This window comes from Daphnia magna, linkage group LG2 (assembly GCF_020631705.1).
Source record: "Daphnia magna isolate NIES linkage group LG2, ASM2063170v1.1, whole genome shotgun sequence".
Lineage (NCBI taxonomy): Eukaryota > Metazoa > Arthropoda > Branchiopoda > Diplostraca > Daphniidae > Daphnia > Daphnia magna.
The window spans coordinates 6,741,034-6,760,096 of NC_059183.1; the positions used below are offsets into that span (position 1 = coordinate 6,741,034).

General features: G+C 37.4%; 2 protein-coding genes and 1 long non-coding RNA gene across 6 annotated transcripts; 2 read left to right on the plus strand and 1 right to left on the minus strand.

Moving 5' to 3' along the window:
- Positions 1 to 961, plus strand: LOC116916440 (endocuticle structural glycoprotein SgAbd-4). The gene is made up of 3 exons (XM_045169350.1): positions 1 to 159; positions 235 to 467; positions 551 to 961. The coding sequence occupies exons 1-3, from the start codon at positions 151 to 153 to the stop codon at positions 870 to 872; spliced, it is 564 nt and encodes a 187-aa protein (XP_045025285.1). The 5' UTR covers positions 1 to 150; the 3' UTR covers positions 873 to 961.
- A 12,272-nt stretch (positions 962 to 13,233) lies between these two features.
- On the minus strand, positions 13,234 to 13,992 carry LOC123469788. The gene is made up of 2 exons (XR_006643154.1): positions 13,656 to 13,992; positions 13,234 to 13,564 (listed from the first exon to the last, which is right to left on the minus strand). It is a non-coding gene; the product is annotated as an uncharacterized LOC123469788 (long non-coding RNA).
- Positions 13,301 to 18,702, plus strand: LOC116917865 (UDP-N-acetylhexosamine pyrophosphorylase). Of its 4 annotated transcripts, none has more exons than XM_045169102.1 (11): positions 13,301 to 13,457; positions 15,479 to 15,606; positions 15,674 to 15,834; positions 15,929 to 16,133; positions 16,219 to 16,394; positions 16,490 to 16,728; positions 16,835 to 16,962; positions 17,036 to 17,176; positions 17,240 to 17,428; positions 17,730 to 17,792; positions 17,934 to 18,702. In XM_045169102.1, exons 2-11 carry the CDS (start codon positions 15,491 to 15,493, stop codon positions 18,091 to 18,093), a joined length of 1,578 nt encoding a protein of 525 aa, XP_045025037.1. In that variant the 5' UTR covers positions 13,301 to 13,457; positions 15,479 to 15,490; the 3' UTR covers positions 18,094 to 18,702. The 4 variants fall into 4 exon arrangements, with proteins under 4 accessions (XP_045025037.1, XP_045025038.1, XP_032779364.2 ...); XM_032923473.2 differs by lacking the exon at positions 13,301 to 13,457 and adding an exon at positions 15,058 to 15,257; XM_045169101.1 differs by lacking the exon at positions 13,301 to 13,457 and adding an exon at positions 15,058 to 15,237.
- Positions 18,703 to 19,063: the final 361 nt, after the last annotated feature.

Genomic DNA, 19,063 nt, shown 5'->3' on the forward strand with positions numbered 1-19,063 from the left:
TAGTTAACCACCAAAGAACGGTGATCATCGCTTTTAAAAGTAGGTCAATAAGTGAAATACAAGCGACACACCCTTTATTTTGCCGGCTACATAAACCCGTTTGAAGGTGATTCAAGCCATCAGTTGTTCAATTCATCAACAGTACGCAACATGAAACTAGTAAATTGAATTTCTTATGATTTTATTGGTTTACATTTTCATCGCTCATTGAAAAGTTTCGATTTCTTTTCGTAGTTTGTCATCGCCGCTTTCTTGGCTGTTGCTGCCGCTGCGCCTTCCAGCTACAAGCCGGAATACAAAGCCCCCAGCTATACTACCCCAAGCTACCCTGCACCAAAGTACCCTACTCCTAGCTACCCTGCACCAGCTTACCCTACTCCCAGCTACAACAAGGATAACAAATACGCTGATATCACCATCACCAGCCAATCTGACGAACGCAACCTCGATGGCAGCAGCCAATGGAGGTAAGTCAACTTAATTCTTCACATCATTACCATAGGGATTTAAAATACTCAGATTTAAAAGATTTAATCCTTTCAACCCACAGCTATGCCCAGTCTGACTACACTACCCGTGAAGAGTCTCAAGTTCAGAAGAAAATGCAAGGAGTCACCTACGACTCTTACGGCAAAGAATCGTACGGTGAAGTCCTAGGCAACACCAACAAGGGATCCTCTTACTGGGTTTCCCCTGAAGGCCAGAAATTCACTTTGACCTGGGCCGCTGATGAAGCTGGATTCCAGCCCAAAGGTGATCACTTGCCCGTCCCACCCGTCCACGAGTACGAACTCCCAGTTGCTCCTGTCCACGAATACGAACTTCCAGTTGCCCCTGCTCTCCCTTATACGCGCACTGGACTTGGTTTTTAAAATATAAGCATTTCGTAAGTGATACCTGATTGATGCGAACTGTGCAGTTCTAACTTATTGATGTTCAAATAAACGGAATGGAAACTGAACAAGTTTTTAACAATAAATGTTATACCAGATTATAAGAAATTTCAATTAAAGCCTAAAACTATCCCGTATTCAGGTAGTTAAATGAGACAATTTCCTATCCAAAAACACAGAAGTAAAGAGAGTCCAAGAGAAAAAGAAAAAGTTCTGAAATCATTTTTCATCCGGACCCTGCGACTATTTTGCAGCAACATGATTTGTGTTACGCAGTGATTAAAGATTAAATGAAGCATGTTGGAAGTAGGAAAAGGCATTGGATACTGGTTGTTCCCAAAATATTAGGCTTACTGTTGTAATGAAAGGAACTCAAATAAAAATTAGATACAACTGGTTGAGCTATCCACCTGCCACCTAGCGGCAGAAAATTCCTGGTCTTTTAGCGTTCCATTCAGGAACGATGATTTACATCATACAAATCCTATATTTTACCATTTTTCATGAATAATATTCTTTTTAAAATTTACTCAATCCTATTAAATAAATAATTCAATGAGGAAAGAATAAAATTCAATTTTTATTTTCGTCAATTTAGTCTATCTCGTTTACCAAATGCAACAGAAAGGTCCAACAGATGCCAAAACGGACAGTAGCTGTTTTCCAACATCTATTTAACAGTATAAAAGACTTGATAAAACATTCTATGTATCTCTGGCCTCTGGGAGTACGCCTACCATAACTCCTATACCATAAACTGGAGGTCGAAGAACCGTGAAATCTATTGCCATGCCGGTTCGACAGGGCAATAGCCATAGAGGGCTATTGCCCTGTCAGTGCTAAAACCCCCATCTGGCGACGGCTATTGGTAGCCTTTCTGAATATGAATACATACCAACTCTTAAATTTTGTATTAATAAATAAAACATATTCTTTGTAATAATGATGTTATATCATTTCACTTGAGTTTGAGAAGAATACTAATAATGCTATGTAGACTTAACAACCCCGTAGGTTGCAAACTTGTAATAATGTTGCATATTGTAAAGTTATCTCATAATATTTTTCATTGAATTTTTTTCTAAAAACTAAATGTGTTTTCATGATGCTGTAGCATTTCTCTGTAGTTTAGTTAAATGCAATAACGTCCCAATTTTATTGCGAGTGCTTTCATTGATTTTCGCATGATATTGTATTTTTATACTGTTGGGATTTAAAAATTTTAACATGCTAAAATTTTTTTTTGGTCCGATATGAACCTCGGTACTTTTAATTAGCAGCTTGGGCTTCTGATCATTAGACCACCGTTGACATGATAGCCGTGGTGCCAAGGAAAATCCAAACGGAAAACATGGCCTTAGATATGATGTGGGCATGTGGCTCAAGTATACCCCCATCACTGCCCCTCTCCCATGGGTACGCGCAATCCCCCCACTCGACCCCCCTTCTGGCCGGCTTAGGCAGCGCGTCAGCCACGTAAAACTCGAAACTTTGAACGCGTTTTACAGGCACTCCCGCTCATTTGCACACCATAAACCCTATATTAAAAATGATCAGCGTGAAAAGATCTCCAACCCTGTATTAATCGTTTTTCGATAGTAAAACTTGAATTGCTAGGGAAGAGCCGCTTTTCCGAAAACTTGGTTCGGATAACCTTTTGTGAATAACCTTGATTGTAACCCGTTGTAACCTACGACCAGGAACATGACTCACTTTTAACCGACTTTTAGATTTTTGCATTTGAAGTCCCAACTTTATTCCAAGTCCGTTTTTTTCCAATCACGCAAAAGCTAACGAAGTGAAGAGATGTTTCAAATACAAAATCTAAAAGTCGGTTAAAGGTGAGTCACGTTGCTGGTCGCAGTTTACAACGGATTACAATCAAAGTTATTCAAAAAGGTTAACCTGAACCAAGTTCTCGGAAAAGCCATATGTCTAACCTAATACAATCGGCACCCCTCTCACTTGGACACTTTTGATTTTAAATATCATTTCAGTATTTCACTTCGTTACAAATTGCGTAAAAACAGATATTCAAAGATGGGCATTCATCGGATTTGAACATTGGATGTTCTGGCTCGATAAAAAGAATTCTAGGAAGGTCACCTCGGAATCGAGTTTCGAAAGTTGTATAAGATCTCGACCGTTCGCGAACCTATATTCCCTTTGGGACTGCTTGTAGATAACAATTTTCGGGTGTCGCAAAAGATGACTGGAATGTTATCTACCGCCAATTCAGAATATCTACCAGGGACTAAATTCAAAAATTGAGTTGAACTATTAATCAGTCATGAGTGAATCAATTAAGAAAAACTTACGGCACTTACCTAGCAATACGAGATTCGAACATCGGACCTTTCGCATCACCGGCTAACCGGCTAAACATTACACCACCGTTGACATGCGAGGCAATGGGAAAATATGGGGCCGTATGGTGTGGCTCAGGTAAACCCCCCTTCACTGTCCCCTCTCCCATGGGTACGCGCAATCCCCCCCGCCCGACCACCCTTCTGGCCGGCTCGGGCAGCGCGTCAGTTCCGTAAAACTCGAAACTTTGTACGCGTTTTACGGACACTCCCGCTCATTTGCACACCCTAAACCCTATATTTAAAATGATCAGCGTAAAAAGATCTACAACCCTGTATCAATCGTTTTTGGAGAAAACTTGTCTTGCTAGGTAAGAGCCACTTACTTAAACATCAATAGGCTATCAATGAGTGAAAGAGACATTCTAGCATGCCCATTGCTATATATCACTTTGACAAAAGTGTCATAATGAGATCATCTACCAGAGACAAAATTCAAACATTGAGTTTAACAATCCATCAAACATATTAAACCAATTAGAAAGAAATACTTACTGAAATATCAATAGTAATTAGTGAAATATAACATGCCAATTGCTACATCACTTGTTAGAGTTTTAGACAAGTGTCACGATCAAGTAAAAATGTATGTAGGTAATGTAAAATGCAATAGCCGTCGCTAGATGGGGTTTTTAGCACTGACAGGGCAATAGCTCTCTATGGCTATTGCCCTGTCGAACGGGATAGGGACTTTTGGGCTAGTTGCCCAAAGGACTCCAGGTTTTCCGACACTTGGACTTCTGGCACTCGACACTTGGACGACCGGTTCGCGACAGGAGGACATCTGTCTAGCGACGTTAGGACTACTGGTTCCCGACGTTTGGGCGCGACAATCAATATTGCTGAACCCAGCAAGTCCTTTACGAGATTACGACAAGTGAACTCCCGGGCCAGCGACGTTTGGACTCTTTTTCTTTCGGTAAGTATTTTAAATTCGATTGGTCTTCATATTTCATTGTAATTATTGTCTAGCTTATATTTATCTTATATTTATTGCTTGGATTTATCGGCTAGATTATAGATTCTCTTATTACTGTAATGTAAAAAAATTGAATACAATTACGTGAGTTTAGAGCCACTTGCAATAATTGTGTCATTGTTTTATTTACTTTTTGGACATGTCCTTTAACGAAAACTAAAGTGTTGTTTACGAATTAGTCGAGAATTTTGTGAAATCGCAAGAATGTCTGGCCAGCGAAGGCCTGGAGTTCCAGGACGGCAAGCAGTTGTTTAAGGGGCTTCCTTGCCTGTGTTATTTTTAAGCCTTGTGTTATTTTTTAAGTTATTACTATTTTTTTTTTCCTTATGTCCTGCCGAAGTGTAACCAAGCACTGTTTAAATTTACGTTTGATCGTGATTGCCATATGTGAATCTACCCAGAAAAATTGTACAACCGTGAACGAAGAATTTTGTATTTATGTTGTTTAATACATTAACATTTGAACTACAATCTGTTTGTGTTCTGAAGTCTGACTGGAACAAACATGGTTACCCATGTTCGTTCCATTTCAGAATGCAAGAAGGGAAAGAAGTCTGACTGGAACAAACATGGTTACCCATGTTCGTTCCATTTCAGAGTGCAATATTTACATAATTGTAATTAAACTTTTCTTCTATAATAAAAATAAATAAGTTATCCAGCCGATAAATGTAAGCACAAATATCTATACAATAATCATAGTCAATTAAAAATACCTATGTTCTTAACGATCCTTCAGCTGCAACAAATAAGCAAATCCGTGCGTCACTGGATTGGGAGTCCTTTTGTCGCTGGATGAGGAGTTCCTATGTCGTAAAGAACACTCGAAAAAAAAGAAAACAAAAACAAAAAGATTCCAAACGTCTATTACCCGGGAGTTCGGACGTCGATTGCCTGGGAGTCCACTCGTCGTTTAACTGGAAGTCTTTTCGTCGCTGAGTACTGGTCGAGTATTCTGCTAATTGGGTTCAGCAACATTTTGTTGTGTGTCCAAATGTCGGGAACCACTAGTCCTAAAGTCGATGGGCAGATGTCCTGTCGTCGTGTGCCAGATGTCCAAGTGTCGGAAACCTGCAACCAAAAGTCGTTTACCCTGGAGTCCTTTTGGTAACTCGCCCAAAAAAGTGCATGCCCTGTCGAACCGGCATGGCAATAGGTCTGACCGTCGAAGAACTGTCGTCTGCTTGCTTTGGCGTCTGCTAAAGCTTGAGAAAATTTTGGGGCATCCGCTAGGGGCGCTGACTACCCGGGTTAGTTATCATTTTACCGATTTTACCGCGTATATCGCCTTTAGTTCAAAATCTACTTACTTTAAGGATTTTTATTTTATTTAAAGCAAACGAGATATGTGGAATACCACTTTAGGAAGAATAACCTAATATAATATAATAATAAATAATAATTCAACGCTTTATCATTTATCTCATGATACGTCTCCGGCTTTTTATTTAAACTACCATCAATGACAATTTATGTAACTTTTGATGCTTTGTTTTCAACTCCTGAATGATGTTTTTTGTACCGCTTAGCTTCGATGTGATACCTTATTTCTACGTATTCAAAAATCAAGAAAGGGACCGTTTGTTGGTTGTGTTCAGAACAACAAATTTTGGGAACCCCCCCCCCATCCCATCTTTCGTAACTGCAGCGATGATCTGGTCAAAGAGTCTCTTATGAAGGCGTTGTTTGTTTGAAAACATCGTCACTTGCAAAATGATGTGAACATACTTTAGAAGAAGGTAGTGATGTGACGTTTAAAGCCACGTTCAGACTACAGCCTTTTTGAGCGTTTTACGTACTACGTATAACGTTTTTACGCTCCGAGTTACGTAGCTGGGAACGGAGGAGTGTTCAGACACAACGCTCTACGTAGTACGTAATACGTAAACTCAAAACGTAGTCAAAACGAAGTCAAAACTGAGCGTACGTAAAAATGAGATTGATCTCATTTTTACATAAGTTTTTGGGACGTTCTACGCACTACGTAGCCAAAATCTATTACGCTTGTCTACATTCTTTTGTTTTTTCAGGTTTTCTCTCCTGTTTATTCATTCTGGGATATGTCAGGTGTAGAATTGTAAATTTAATAATTAATTTTTTTAATTTTTATTTTAAAAATAAATATTGGGCCTACTAAAGTTGCCAAAAAGAATTCCCCTAACAAATTCAAGTCGCCCCCCAAAAAATCACCGAAAAAGAAAATCAAAAAGTAAATATTATTTCATGAAATCTTTTGCAACTATTTTGGTTTATTGCTTATTCTATTTTAGGTCTTCAAGAAATTGGTCAGAAGAAGAACGTTTCGTCCTCAGAACTTTTATCAATAAATATAACAAAGAGCTACAACAGGTACAAAAATCTACAGCAGACGCTAGAATCTCCGCAGAATCTAGCCTACTCTACGTAAATTTGACAGTGTAGTCTGAACAGTCTACGAACACATTTACGTAAATATGGCTCCGTAAAAAACGCTGCGAAATTTACGAAGTACAAACGTAAACTTTTAACGTTATACGTTATACGTTATACGTAGAAAAGAGCTGTAGTCTGAACGATACTTAACGTAACGTGTAACGTAAAAATTCCGTTAACGGGTTTTTGGGGGGCCGTTAATTTAACGCATAAACGTCAACGTAATCTTTTTTCTTGACGTTAATTTTTACGTTGTTTACAAAAACATATAGCGCCGCTTGTTTGAAATTCCGGTAGGTTATGCAAGGTATTACTGCACTACACAGCTAGCTAAATCGCATTGACTAGTTTTAGTTTAGTCTGCTATTCTTTCAAAAAATTTCTAGAGAATATTTTATTTTGTAGACTACCAATAGACCTCCTGCACCGTGCGGATAGCAGGATTCTTGTAGTCCGACAACGCTGTCGGCAGCCATCAAAAGAAAACTCCACCCTTTTAGAACACAGGCTCTTATGGAAGTATTTTTTCAAAGTGATTTTTGTCTTAACTGGATTACAATTTCGACCAAAGAAAAATAGTGAAAAATACTACATAATTCAGGTAATCCGTAGAAGGTAAGTTTTCCACTATTGAAGTAGTGGAAAACTAGGGATGATTAATTATTTATAAAGACTGGAGAAGACGCAGAATGTCTTAAAGTGTAGTATTCTAGAACATTTCCTGAATTAGAAAAGTATTACTAGGGTAAATAAATCAAAAACACCCTTTTTTCCTATCTCCCCCTGCAATCGAAACCCCCCTGGATTTTTTTAAATTTTGCAACGCAGCATCCGAAACTGGTCTATTGGATCTAGTCAACTCCATCTCGTTCAGGGGCCTGAACGCTGTCAGGCAAAACATGACGACAACGCCTATTAGGTTTTAGGTCCCTGGCCTCAATTTGCAGCAAGAGATAGGCAGCTCAATTCGCTATACTAGCGCAATTTGCCTTACGCATTCAGTTGCCACTCCATCTCGTTCAGGGACCTGAACCCTGTCAGGCAAACACACAAAACCCCCGAGCCGTTATTTTTTTGTTTTGTGTTTGTTATTATTTATGTTTATTGTTTATTTTTCTTTCTGTTTCCTTTCCGTAATACAATGCCTTTTAACTTTATAATTTTTTTTTTCATTTATTAGAATATTACTTAATTAAGCAACGGTATAATTTCATTAAAATTACTGTAATAATTGTGAATTTCCTCATTCATGGGCATTCGGGTAGTGGAACCGGTTCCAAAACCCGATATCATTACTGTGTACCCTATTTGACTTATTTTGTGCAATACATAATAGTTTTATTTATTTTCCTTCACTTGCCCACCCTTTTTTAAGTTAAGGCTGGGCCATATCTTTTAAAGGGGATATTTTGAACGAAAGAAAACCGCTTGATAAGCACCTACCCGAGTAATGACCCATCAGCTATTTTTCAGGTAGATAGGTCGGTGCGGTTTAACGTGTCTCGGGTAATCCCTCTATCCCAGTACACAAAATTAAAATATCTTTATAGGTAACAATATTAGGTCTAAATAAACAAATTTTACAGAAATGGATAGCCGATGATGGGGGCTATCCACTTCCGTAAAATTTTTACTTAAAAAATACCTAACCGAGTAGTAAACCGATTGGATATTTTTGTCGGTGTGGTTTGACGGATCGTGAACTAAATGAATTATAGACCAAGATCAGATGCTGAGTTGCCAAGGCTGAATTCCGACCTGCGGTATTTGTCCTCTCGGGCCCTATAGGAGGGAAATGAAAAATAATATATTTAATTAAGTTGTAGTTAGTTTTATTACAAAATCTTTTGGAATCGTGTACTATACTTCTGTGCTGATATAATACAAACAATTTTATCTCCAAAAAAGCTGTTATTTTTCCAGGAAACTTTTTGAAAGGTACTTGTTTACAATGTACCGTAGCAGACGTTAAGTGATTGACTGTGACTAGTGACTGTAGTGTCAAACTGTTTTCGTTTTTTATGTCATGAGTAGTGTAGTTTGTGATGTCCGTAATGAGTTATTTGACAAAATTAGTCTTTTTAAGTTATCTGATTATGCTAAAGGACTTTTTCATAAGGAAACAGAAATTTACTTAGAAAAACGTCTGCTTCTTGTTCTACAGTTGTAATACGGGGAGGGGGTGGGGGGTGTTGTGGAAAGGTAAACAAGTACCTTTCAAAAAGTTTCCTGGAAAAATAACAGCTTTTTTGGAGATAAAATTTTTTGTATTATATCAGCACAGAGGTATAGTACACGATTCCAAAAGATTTTGTAATAAAACTAACTACAACTTAATTAAATATATTATTTTTCATTTCCCTCCTATAGGGCCCGAGAGAACAAATACCGCAGGTCGGAATTCAGCCTTGGCAACTCAGCATCCGATCTTGGTCTATAATCGGTAAACCATAAGCTCTATATTGGAAAAAAATTGCAGGAATGGGTAGCTTTTGATAAGATCAATCCATTTGTGCAAAATTATCGCATTAAAAAATTTTACTAGGGTAGTAAACCGATTTACAATTTTTTGCTTTGGTCGGTACGGTTTCACGGGTATCGGGTAACCCCCACCTCCCTGATATATGTAAAACTTCAATAATTTTTAGCGGAAAAACTATAAGTCCAAATTAAATAAATTTTACAGATATCGATAGCCCTCATCAAAAGCTACCCATTTCTGTAAAAATCATGAAAAAATATTCATTAACAAAAAACTTGAGACAAGACGTTTTTTTTTAGTTTTTGCGGCTCTAGCGATATACTCGACCCTATTGACAAAAGTAAAAAATATAATCCTTTTTAATTTTTTTTTTCTATGAATATTTAATCAAAATTTTTTATAGAAATAGATAGATCTTGATGAGGGCTATTGATATCTGTAAATATTATTTAATTTGGACTTATCGTTTTTCCGCAAAAAATTATTTAAGTTTTACATAAATCAGGGAGGTGGGGGTTACCCGATACCCGTGAAACCACACCGAACTTAACAAAAAATTGTAAACCGGTTTACTACCTTAGTAAAAAAGTTTTAATGCGATAATTTTAAACAAATGGATAGATCTTATCAAGAGCTACCCATTCCTGGAATTTTTTTCAAATATAGAGCTTATAGTTTACTGATTATAATTCATTTAGTTTCAAGATCCGTCAAACCACACCGACAAAAATATCCAATCGGTTTACTACTCGGTTAGGTATTTTTTAAGTAAAAATTTTACGGAAGTGGATAGCCCCCATCATCGGCTATCCATTTCTGTAAATTTTTTTTATTTAGACCTAATATTGTTACCTATAAAGATATTTTAATTTTGTGCACTGGGATAGAGGAATTACCCGAGACACGTTAAACCGCACCGACCTACCTACCTGAAAAATAGCTGATGGGTCATTACTCGTGTAGGTGCTTATCAAGCGGTTTTCTTTCGTTCAAAATACCCCCTTTAAAAGATATGGCCCAGCCTTAACTTAAAAAAGGGTGGGCAAGTGAAGGAAAATAAATAAAACTATTATGTATTGCACAAAATAAGTCAAATAGGGTACACAGTAATGATATCGGGTTTTGGAACCGGTTCCACTACCCGAATGCCCATGAGTGGAAATTCACAATTATTACAGTAATTTTAATGAAATTATACCGTTGCTTAATTAAGTAATATTCTAATAAATGAAAAAAAAATTATAAAGTTAAAAGGCATTGTATTACGGAAAGGAAACAGAAAGAAAAATAAACAATAAACATAAATAATAACAAACACAAAACAAAAAAATAATGGCTCGGGGGTTTTGTGTGTTTGCCTGACAGGGTTCAGGTCCCTGAACGAGATGGAGTTGCAACTGAATGTGTAAGGCAAGTTGCGCTAGTATAGCGAATTGAGCTGCCTATCTCTTGCTGCAAATTGAGGCCAGGGACCTGAACCCTAACAGGAGTTGTCGTCATGTTTTGCCTGACAGCGTTCAGGCCCCTGAACGAGATGGAGTTGGATCTAGTATATATCTAGAGCGCAAAAACTTCAAACAACTTCTTGTCCAAAATTTTTTTAAAAATGAAAACAATGTTTTTTATTTTACAGAAATGGATAGCCGTTACCAAGAGCTATCCATTTCTGTTAAATTTATTAATTTTTTCCTTATAGTTTTCTCGCAATAAATTATTGAAATATTACGTATTTTTAGGGGGGGGTACCTTTGACCCGCTAAACCGCACCGACCTACCCGAAAAATGGCCAAGCGGTTTATTTTCCTAATTAGTACACCCTAAGCAATATTTTTGCCAAATTGGATAGACCTTGTCAAGATTTATCCATTCTTATAATTATTAAAATTTTTGGACATATAGTTTTCCCGATTCTCCCAAAATCGGGTTTTGGAACCTTTTTTCTCCGACTCGCACCAGCCCAATTGCCCGTGGATTACAATTCACAATAGTTGTAATGAAAACACACCAATATTTAATTTATTTCGGTGCAATAAAATTAAAAACGATATAATAAAGGTATAAATAGTTTATTAACAAAATAATAAGTTAGAAACAACAAGATTCCTTCGGTAATGTCCTTCGGGCAATTTTTTTGAAAAAAAATTGTCTATAGACATGTAACGTGGGCCAAAGATAAACAGATTTTGGATCCAAGATTTCTAAATTTCAATCAATTTATAGTGTTCATCTGCTGTAGTCTACTGTCCGGAATTAGCAACACGGGAGCTTATGTAAAAAAATGAAAATGTTAACGAATTTGAAGAATTTTATACAACAAATGTACTACCGAATGCAATAGTTTTTTAAAATACACTTCTGGAAATCTAACCATATCAATATTGGCTAGGATAATGTAAGTTTAAGACCTATTAAGCGACTTAAAAAAATTTTCCAAAAATTAGAAAAACAATGACATTTGAAGAAAAAATGTTTTATTTCCGCATGAGTATTGAACAATTAAACTTAATGATGCCAGCGCAACACCTTACCACTACGCTGTTATTGACATAATGCGACTAGTATGAATAGCAGTTTAATTTTACATCATCTGCAGCAGTATACTGTCCGGAATTAGCAACACGGGGACTTATGTAAAAAAAAATGAGAATGCAATCGTGAATTAGATGAAGATTTTTCCTCAAAAATAGACAACAAATTGAATTGTCTTGTAAAAGCAATTTCAGGGAATGTAACCATATAAATATTACTTAGGATAGTTTAAGTTTAAGACATACTAAGCGACTTAAAAATTTAACAAATATACGCATAAAAAGGAAAAAACTAAATAAAATTTGTGTTCAAAGAGTATTGATCCATTGATCTTGGTGTTATGAGCCCAACACCTTACCGCTGAGCTATCACAAACATATATGTGGATATAGCATCTAAAATTAGTTATCTTGTCGCCGCTGTGTAACTTTCTTCTTCATAGTCTCCGTTCTGACAGCATGTTTACTACTGCAATATAAAAAAATATATAAAAATCTACTGCTTAAAACATTTTGTTAAAGAAAACACTTACTGTTTAGTGATTGTTATACAGCCTTCTGCACTGACTGCAATGCATTGACAGTTGTAAGGTTACGCAAAAAAATCAAATTCACTGCCTAGGATTCGGCAACCAGCTAGGTAACAATTACGCAAATTAATTTTTTAAAACTGTAATAGAATCAAATGAAAAAGCTACTATACCACGTATCAAATTTTGACAGAATTTTGTACAAAATTTGGGGACGATTGGTCATTCAGGGAAGAAACGTATATGGAAATACATAATGGACATTAAACCTTCTGAGATCTACTACTACTACCCTACCCCCTATACCCCACACCCTAAAATTGTTATAGTCCTTCAGTATATATACATATATACCCTCAGGGATAAATGTAAACATAAATAATAATGAATAAACATGAGAAACAAACAAATGAAGGCGGCAGCCCGACTACTCCACACACGCCACAGACCACACACCACAAGCAGAAGGGGTGGAGGGGCTATAGGGTGAGGAGAGGGAGAGAGCCAATCAGAGGGCCGGGATAGTCCCACTGGGATATAGCGGTTTTCGAGACCGTCTCGCGGAGACCAAGTTGTTCTTTTTGCTGCTCCCTGCAGATGGTGAAACCTTAACATAAGGCTACTGACTAACCTCACCTCAAGCTAACTGATTAACGTTAAATTAATCAAACGCAAGGTATCAAGCACCTTGTTGGCTAATTGCAGTAAAAAGTTGCGTTCAACTTTACGATTATTAGGACTCCTGGGAATAGAACAGACCTCCAACTCCCTCTGTTCCATACTCGGTCAACTACCTACTCGACAGAACGAAAACTAGATTTTAAAAACGTTAGCTTTCCGATCTAACCTTGATTTTTTAAGAATTTAAAGTTACGGACCGTATCACTATTTGTTAGGAAAGGAGATGTGTGCGAGTAGCGCATAACGTAAACTATGGTTTCATTTAATACGCACAAAAAAGAAATGCAAAAATAAGATAAATTTAAAAATAAATTAATAATGAAGATCGCAGTCCCACCGCAGAGTTGAAAAAGAATCCCATATTCAATGAAGCACTTATAGTGTACTTTGTCAACACTAGATGGCCTACAATCTCCACACAACAAACAGCTGTTTGCAACAGATAGATGCATACCTAACTATTGTTAATCAAATCGTTTCGCGACAGAAAAACATTGCACTTGGCGTTAAGTCGGGCATCGCATACAGGATGCTTACAGTTTGACGACGTGGTGGTGGTAGCTGTCATAGCTATCGTACATGTAAGGTAAGTCCAAAAAATTCTTTCAACTTCGGACTCGGTTTCGTTGTCAAAGCCGATGACAGAGCTGTTATTTCCTTCTCTGTGGACATGTAAAACGCTTAGATTGGCACCTGTCAAACGGTTTAGAAAGGTTTTCAGAAAAGTGTGATTCCACATCTAATTTTGGCGTTAGATTTGAACAATTTGAGAGTGTCGTATTACCGCCTCTTATTTCGTCATGTTCTATCTGCATCGGCTCAATGTCTATACCTTTTATTTCGTGCACCGGGTAGGGATGACAACTTTTATCTAAAGGTCTCCATAGGAACTCGGTTATGGTAGATTATATACTGTAAACATAAAGATGAGTCGGTCATCATAGATAAAACTGAAAGGTCATGAAAATTCTAAATTTCTACAGCTTTCGAAACGAAGGGGAAGTACTTTAGCCATGTCGCAAACACAACGTACAATAGTTAAGTATCGAATAAACATTTGTTTGATACTTACCGTAATATATCATCGAGGAGAGTAATATAGCTGTCACAAATTTATTTTAAGGAAAGGAAAAAAGGTGGGGGGAGTGAGGGAGAATTCTAGAGAAAAAAGGGGAAGAATACTATAGCATTCCAACTATCACGACAAGGCATTTTAATCACTAGCAAATAAAGCTTAAAAGGCCACATTCAAAGGAATTCAAATAGTAGGTGTATCCATACAAAGTTGTGCGGTTGACGTATACATTGCTTCTTGATTGTTCCCTTAGAAACCCGCTTGACCCAACTTCTTCCATCTTCTATTTTAATTTTAAATTCAGTTGGATATTGTAAAGAATTTAAAAAATTTGAAGTTATCTGGTAATAGAAAAAAAGCAAAACAAAAAAACCAAAAAAAATTGGAAACAGAAAAAAGAAAAATGATGACTGGGTTTTTTGTTGTTGTTGTTGTATTTTATTTGTTATTTTTCTTTTCTTTTCATTATACATTCTTTTTTTTCTTCGATCAGTCAGATCCGGTTTTGTGTTTTTGTTGGAGCCCTGATGGCATCCTAGTGAAAGTCAAATCCCAACTTGCGCACCAATTACGGCACAAATTTGAAAGCAAGCGACCTTAAGCGCACGCAGCTACACCTGAATGTTCTATAAGGTTATCCAGATTGAGTGCTTGCATTCTCCTTGAAAAGATAACGCATTCAACCGATACACTCTGAATGTTTTTTTTTTTATTGCAACGAAAGTCGTGTTTGAAATTCACGCGCCGGAAACATGTCCGCCTATCGGTCCATATTGCTGACTTAAACGTTGATAATCGAATCGTTGATATCGAAATGCTAAAATTGGGATGGGCCACAGCCACACATTTAGAAAGTGCGGAAATAAACTTGGATGAAGTGCCCGTTTTATTACTGTTTATTCTTTTTGGTCATAAGACTACTTCCGGGTTACCTTGTTCTTCACCAACCAGATGTAGAAACCCGATTTCGAAGTACCTGTAATTTGGGCGTATCACTACGATATTGAAAGATCCAAGGTCTCGAAAACCGTACACTTTCTCTCAACCGTTCTTTGCATTCCCACATGTCTGCCGGGTATATATGCAACGGCGAGTGGTCACTAGAAATTATTGCGGGTCTGCGTGGTGGGAGCCAGTTGATAACGAACAGCGGACCCGATAGGTTGTTTCAGCTTGTCTCTTGCTGTTTTGTTGTTGTTTTTTCCCTGATAGTTGCTTAGAAGCCTCTTGTGGACTACTCGTTCAGTGGAAAGTCTCCTGTTTTGCAGCTCGTATCCCATCACTCTTAGCAGTACGTAAGAAAGTTATCGGGTAGGTTGTGTACAGCCAAGTATGCCAAGTGAAAGGCAAAACCATTACCGAGAGCCGATCTTTTTATAATGATATTCCCTATTTCTTTGAAGTTTACTTTCTATTTTTGCCTCGTTTCTTTATTTGAGCTGTGACCATTTGGTTGAATTGTTTTATGAACAGAAATTTAAGTTTACTTTTTGACGACTCAATTATCTTTCACTTTTGTAATTGTTGTGTAGCAAGGGGAAAAAATGGATGTAGCCCAACTGGTACAAAAACTGAAAGAACATGGACAAGAACACCTGCTCCAGTTCTGGCCGAGTTTGACTGAAGAGGAGCGACAGCAATTGTTCCATCAGCTTAATGAGTATGTAATCGTCTCACTTCATGGCATAGCTTTCATAAACTAATTTCAAATATTTTCTGAAATATAGTATTAACATGGAAGAAGTAATCGAATTCTTTCGCCATACGATTGCGTCTGCCAACGATGAAGAAGAAAAATTAGACGAACATTTGCAGCCAATTCCACCTGAATTACATGGCGCAGTGACGCGGACCAGCCCAGAACTTTTACGACACTACGAACAGCTGGGTAATCATTGATAAACGTTTATTATAGTATTCTTCGTCGGACGTTTTCCTACTGTTATGAATATGTTATTTTTCCCTTTCCCATTTTGCTGCAGCCATGGAACAAATTGGCCAAGGTCGCGTTGCTGCTCTGCTTCTTGCCGGTGGACAAGGAACACGTTTAGGTGTGGATTACCCTAAAGGGATGTTCAATGTCGGCTGTCCATCTGGGAAAACACTCTACCAATTACAAGCTGAAAGACTATTACGGCTGCAGCAATTAACCGAAGAGAGGACCGGCCTAAAAGGAGCTATTCCCTGGTACTTAATGACTGTTTTGTGAACAATAAGGACATTCACTGTGCCTGAAGCTGCAATTATTTAAATGGGTGTTTGTCGTTTTAAGGTACATCATGACAAGTGAACATACGAAAGAGCCGACGCAAGAATTTTTCCGGAAGCACGATTTTTTTGGTTTAAAGGAAGAAAATCTGGTGGTGTTCGAACAGGGGATGCTGCCTTGTTTCACGTTGGACGGCAAGATCATCTTGGAAACTAAGTCGCACATCGCCAAAGCTCCCGGTCGGTGACTTGAAACGTTTTACAGCTAGTCGTATGTTATCTGTGAACAAACAAAGAAAATTAATGCGTTTTTTTTTTCTCTCTCTTGCGATAAGATGGTAATGGAGGGCTATACAGAGCGTTACGTGATCGCCGCATCCTCGATGACATGGAAAAGCGACAAATTGAATATATCCACGTCTACTGTGTCGACAACATTTTGGTCAAAATGGCTGATCCTCACTTCATGGGCTTTTGTTTGAGCAAAGGCGCTGATTGCGCTGCCAAAGTCGTGGAGAAAGCCTTTCCCACTGAAGCAGTCGGTGTCGTATGCAAAGTTCATGGACATTACAAAGTAATGTAGAAAAAATTTTCTTTCTTGTGACCCATTTTTTTTTTTGTGTGAATGGCTTTCTAATTGGTTTTTTTGTGTGTGTGTGTGCGTGTGTCGGTGGATCCAGGTAGTTGAATACAGTGAAATCACTCTGCCTACGGCTCAGAAACGGAACGCTGATGGGCGACTGACTTTCAGCGCCGGAAATATTTGCAACCATTTCTTCACGACTCAGTTCCTTCGCAAAGTTATCAGGTTGGTTTTGAAACTGTGATATCTTTGTTTATAATCAAAGGACAAATGAGAACTGTTTCCGCTCTATTTCAAGTGGCCAAGAGGGAATGCTACAGCACCATATTGCTAAAAAGAAAATTGCGTATGTCGATTCAACTGGCAAGATTTGCAAACCGGATAAGCCCAACGGAATCAAAATGGAAAAATTTGTTTTTGACGTGTTTCAATTTGCAAAGTAAGCTCATTTTTCGCTGCAAATCTCATTTTCTTTTAAATTCTAACAGCGATTGTATTGCAGGAATTTCGTTGTGTGGGAAGTATTGCGAGAGGATGAATTTAGTCCTCTAAAGAACAGCGATCAAAGCGGTGACAAGGATACCCCCACTACGGCCCGATTAGCGCTTTACTCGCTCCATCAACGCCAAGTTTTAGCAGCTGGTGGTATTTTCGTTGATGATGAAGGCATGCGATTGCCACTGATTCCCAGGTACGAATCTAGATGATAACGCGTCAAAGCATGTAGTTTAATTATTTGCTAGAAGTGAAATAGTCATGACAACCTATGTTGTCCGTTGCCCGTTGTCCGTATTTCCTTTTTTCGATTGTTTTGCACGTTCATTCATCTCATTTTTTAGTTACACTAGTTAGCATAGCATGTTATTGTATTTAACTCTTTTAAGTGCTTGATTGCATTGTGTTAGCATGCTTTCTTTACCAAGTTGTCCTTTTTTAAACGCGTAAAACGCATTCATTATTTTTGGCTTGACCTGTTCGCATGCTACAAACAGCGCCATACCCACTGTCCCAGGCCAAGAAGCAATATCCAAAAACGAGACAAACAACAATGAAATGTAAGTATTTTTGCTTGAAAATAGTAAACAGTTATGCTGCTCGCTATTCTATACAGCATGAATAATCCTTCTGTCTGATGTCTTTTTTTGTGTGTGTGTGTGGAGATATTAACTTTTGTTTGTTTGTTTATTTCTTACTAGCCAAAAGACGTGTTCTAGACGGGAAGAACCTCTGATTTGCGAGATATCACCGCTGGTTTCGTACAACGGAGAAGGTCTGGAAGCGCTGGTAAAGGGCAAGAAATTTCGACCACCATTGCTCTTATCCAGTCTATCCGAGTCAAATGGCATCAAAAATTAAATTTTACGTCGCATTAGCATTTGACGAGCGCTCACAGATATCATCAAAATTATGCTCGACATCGAATTTTTTTTTTTATTTTTCATTTTCTTTTTTTTTCCGAGTTATGTTTGAGTAATCAGGTTTATTTTGTGCACACTGTACACCTATCGACTTCCAGATGGCTCGCCTTAACAAACAGATCGACGGGGACCAAACCATTAGCAATGTATCTGTTTTCACAATTCAAGAATCACCAGCAGTCTTGTTCGACCAGTCGATTTCGGTTATTGTATGGATGCCAGTAAGCATGAAAACCAATAAATTGTATTTTTTGGCTTAGTTAGGGTTTGAATGGAGCAATGTTCAAAATTTCGAAATAACCATAAAAAATTATTTCTTTCGATTTCTATGCCTTTTTTTATTAAAATTCATTTGGTAAACATTCGTCTAATTTAAAAGACAAAATGACCAGTATTTTTGCTTTCAAACTATTATTTTGTTTCAATTGACAGTGATTTTTTTTTTGTCTATGCCTTTTTAAGAATGAGGTACAGCACTTAACGAATGTTGTAGAAATTAGACATGGGAAAACATTTTTGTGGAATTAAACGACCAAATGAAACTGTACAGCTCTAATTCAACATTGGATTCAATTTATTGTGAAATATTGTACGATCAGTCGCGGCGCCATCACAGTACCGCTGGATTTTAGAGGAATAATTCGATGTAACGGTACAGATACCTACGAATTACAGTAAATATCACACAGACATTTGAGAATAATTTATGACTGTAATTGTCCATTTTTTTTTACTCAGTAAAAAAAAAAAAAAAAAAAATAGGCCCTATGGAAAAGAGAATGTATGTTTGTTTTTTCAAACTTTTCAAGCAGATAATCAAATAGTGAATCCGTTGATTAAAATTTAAAAATTTCTTAGAAAAAGAAATTAAAATACAAAAATGAAAAATAAAAGCGAATAGATTTCAT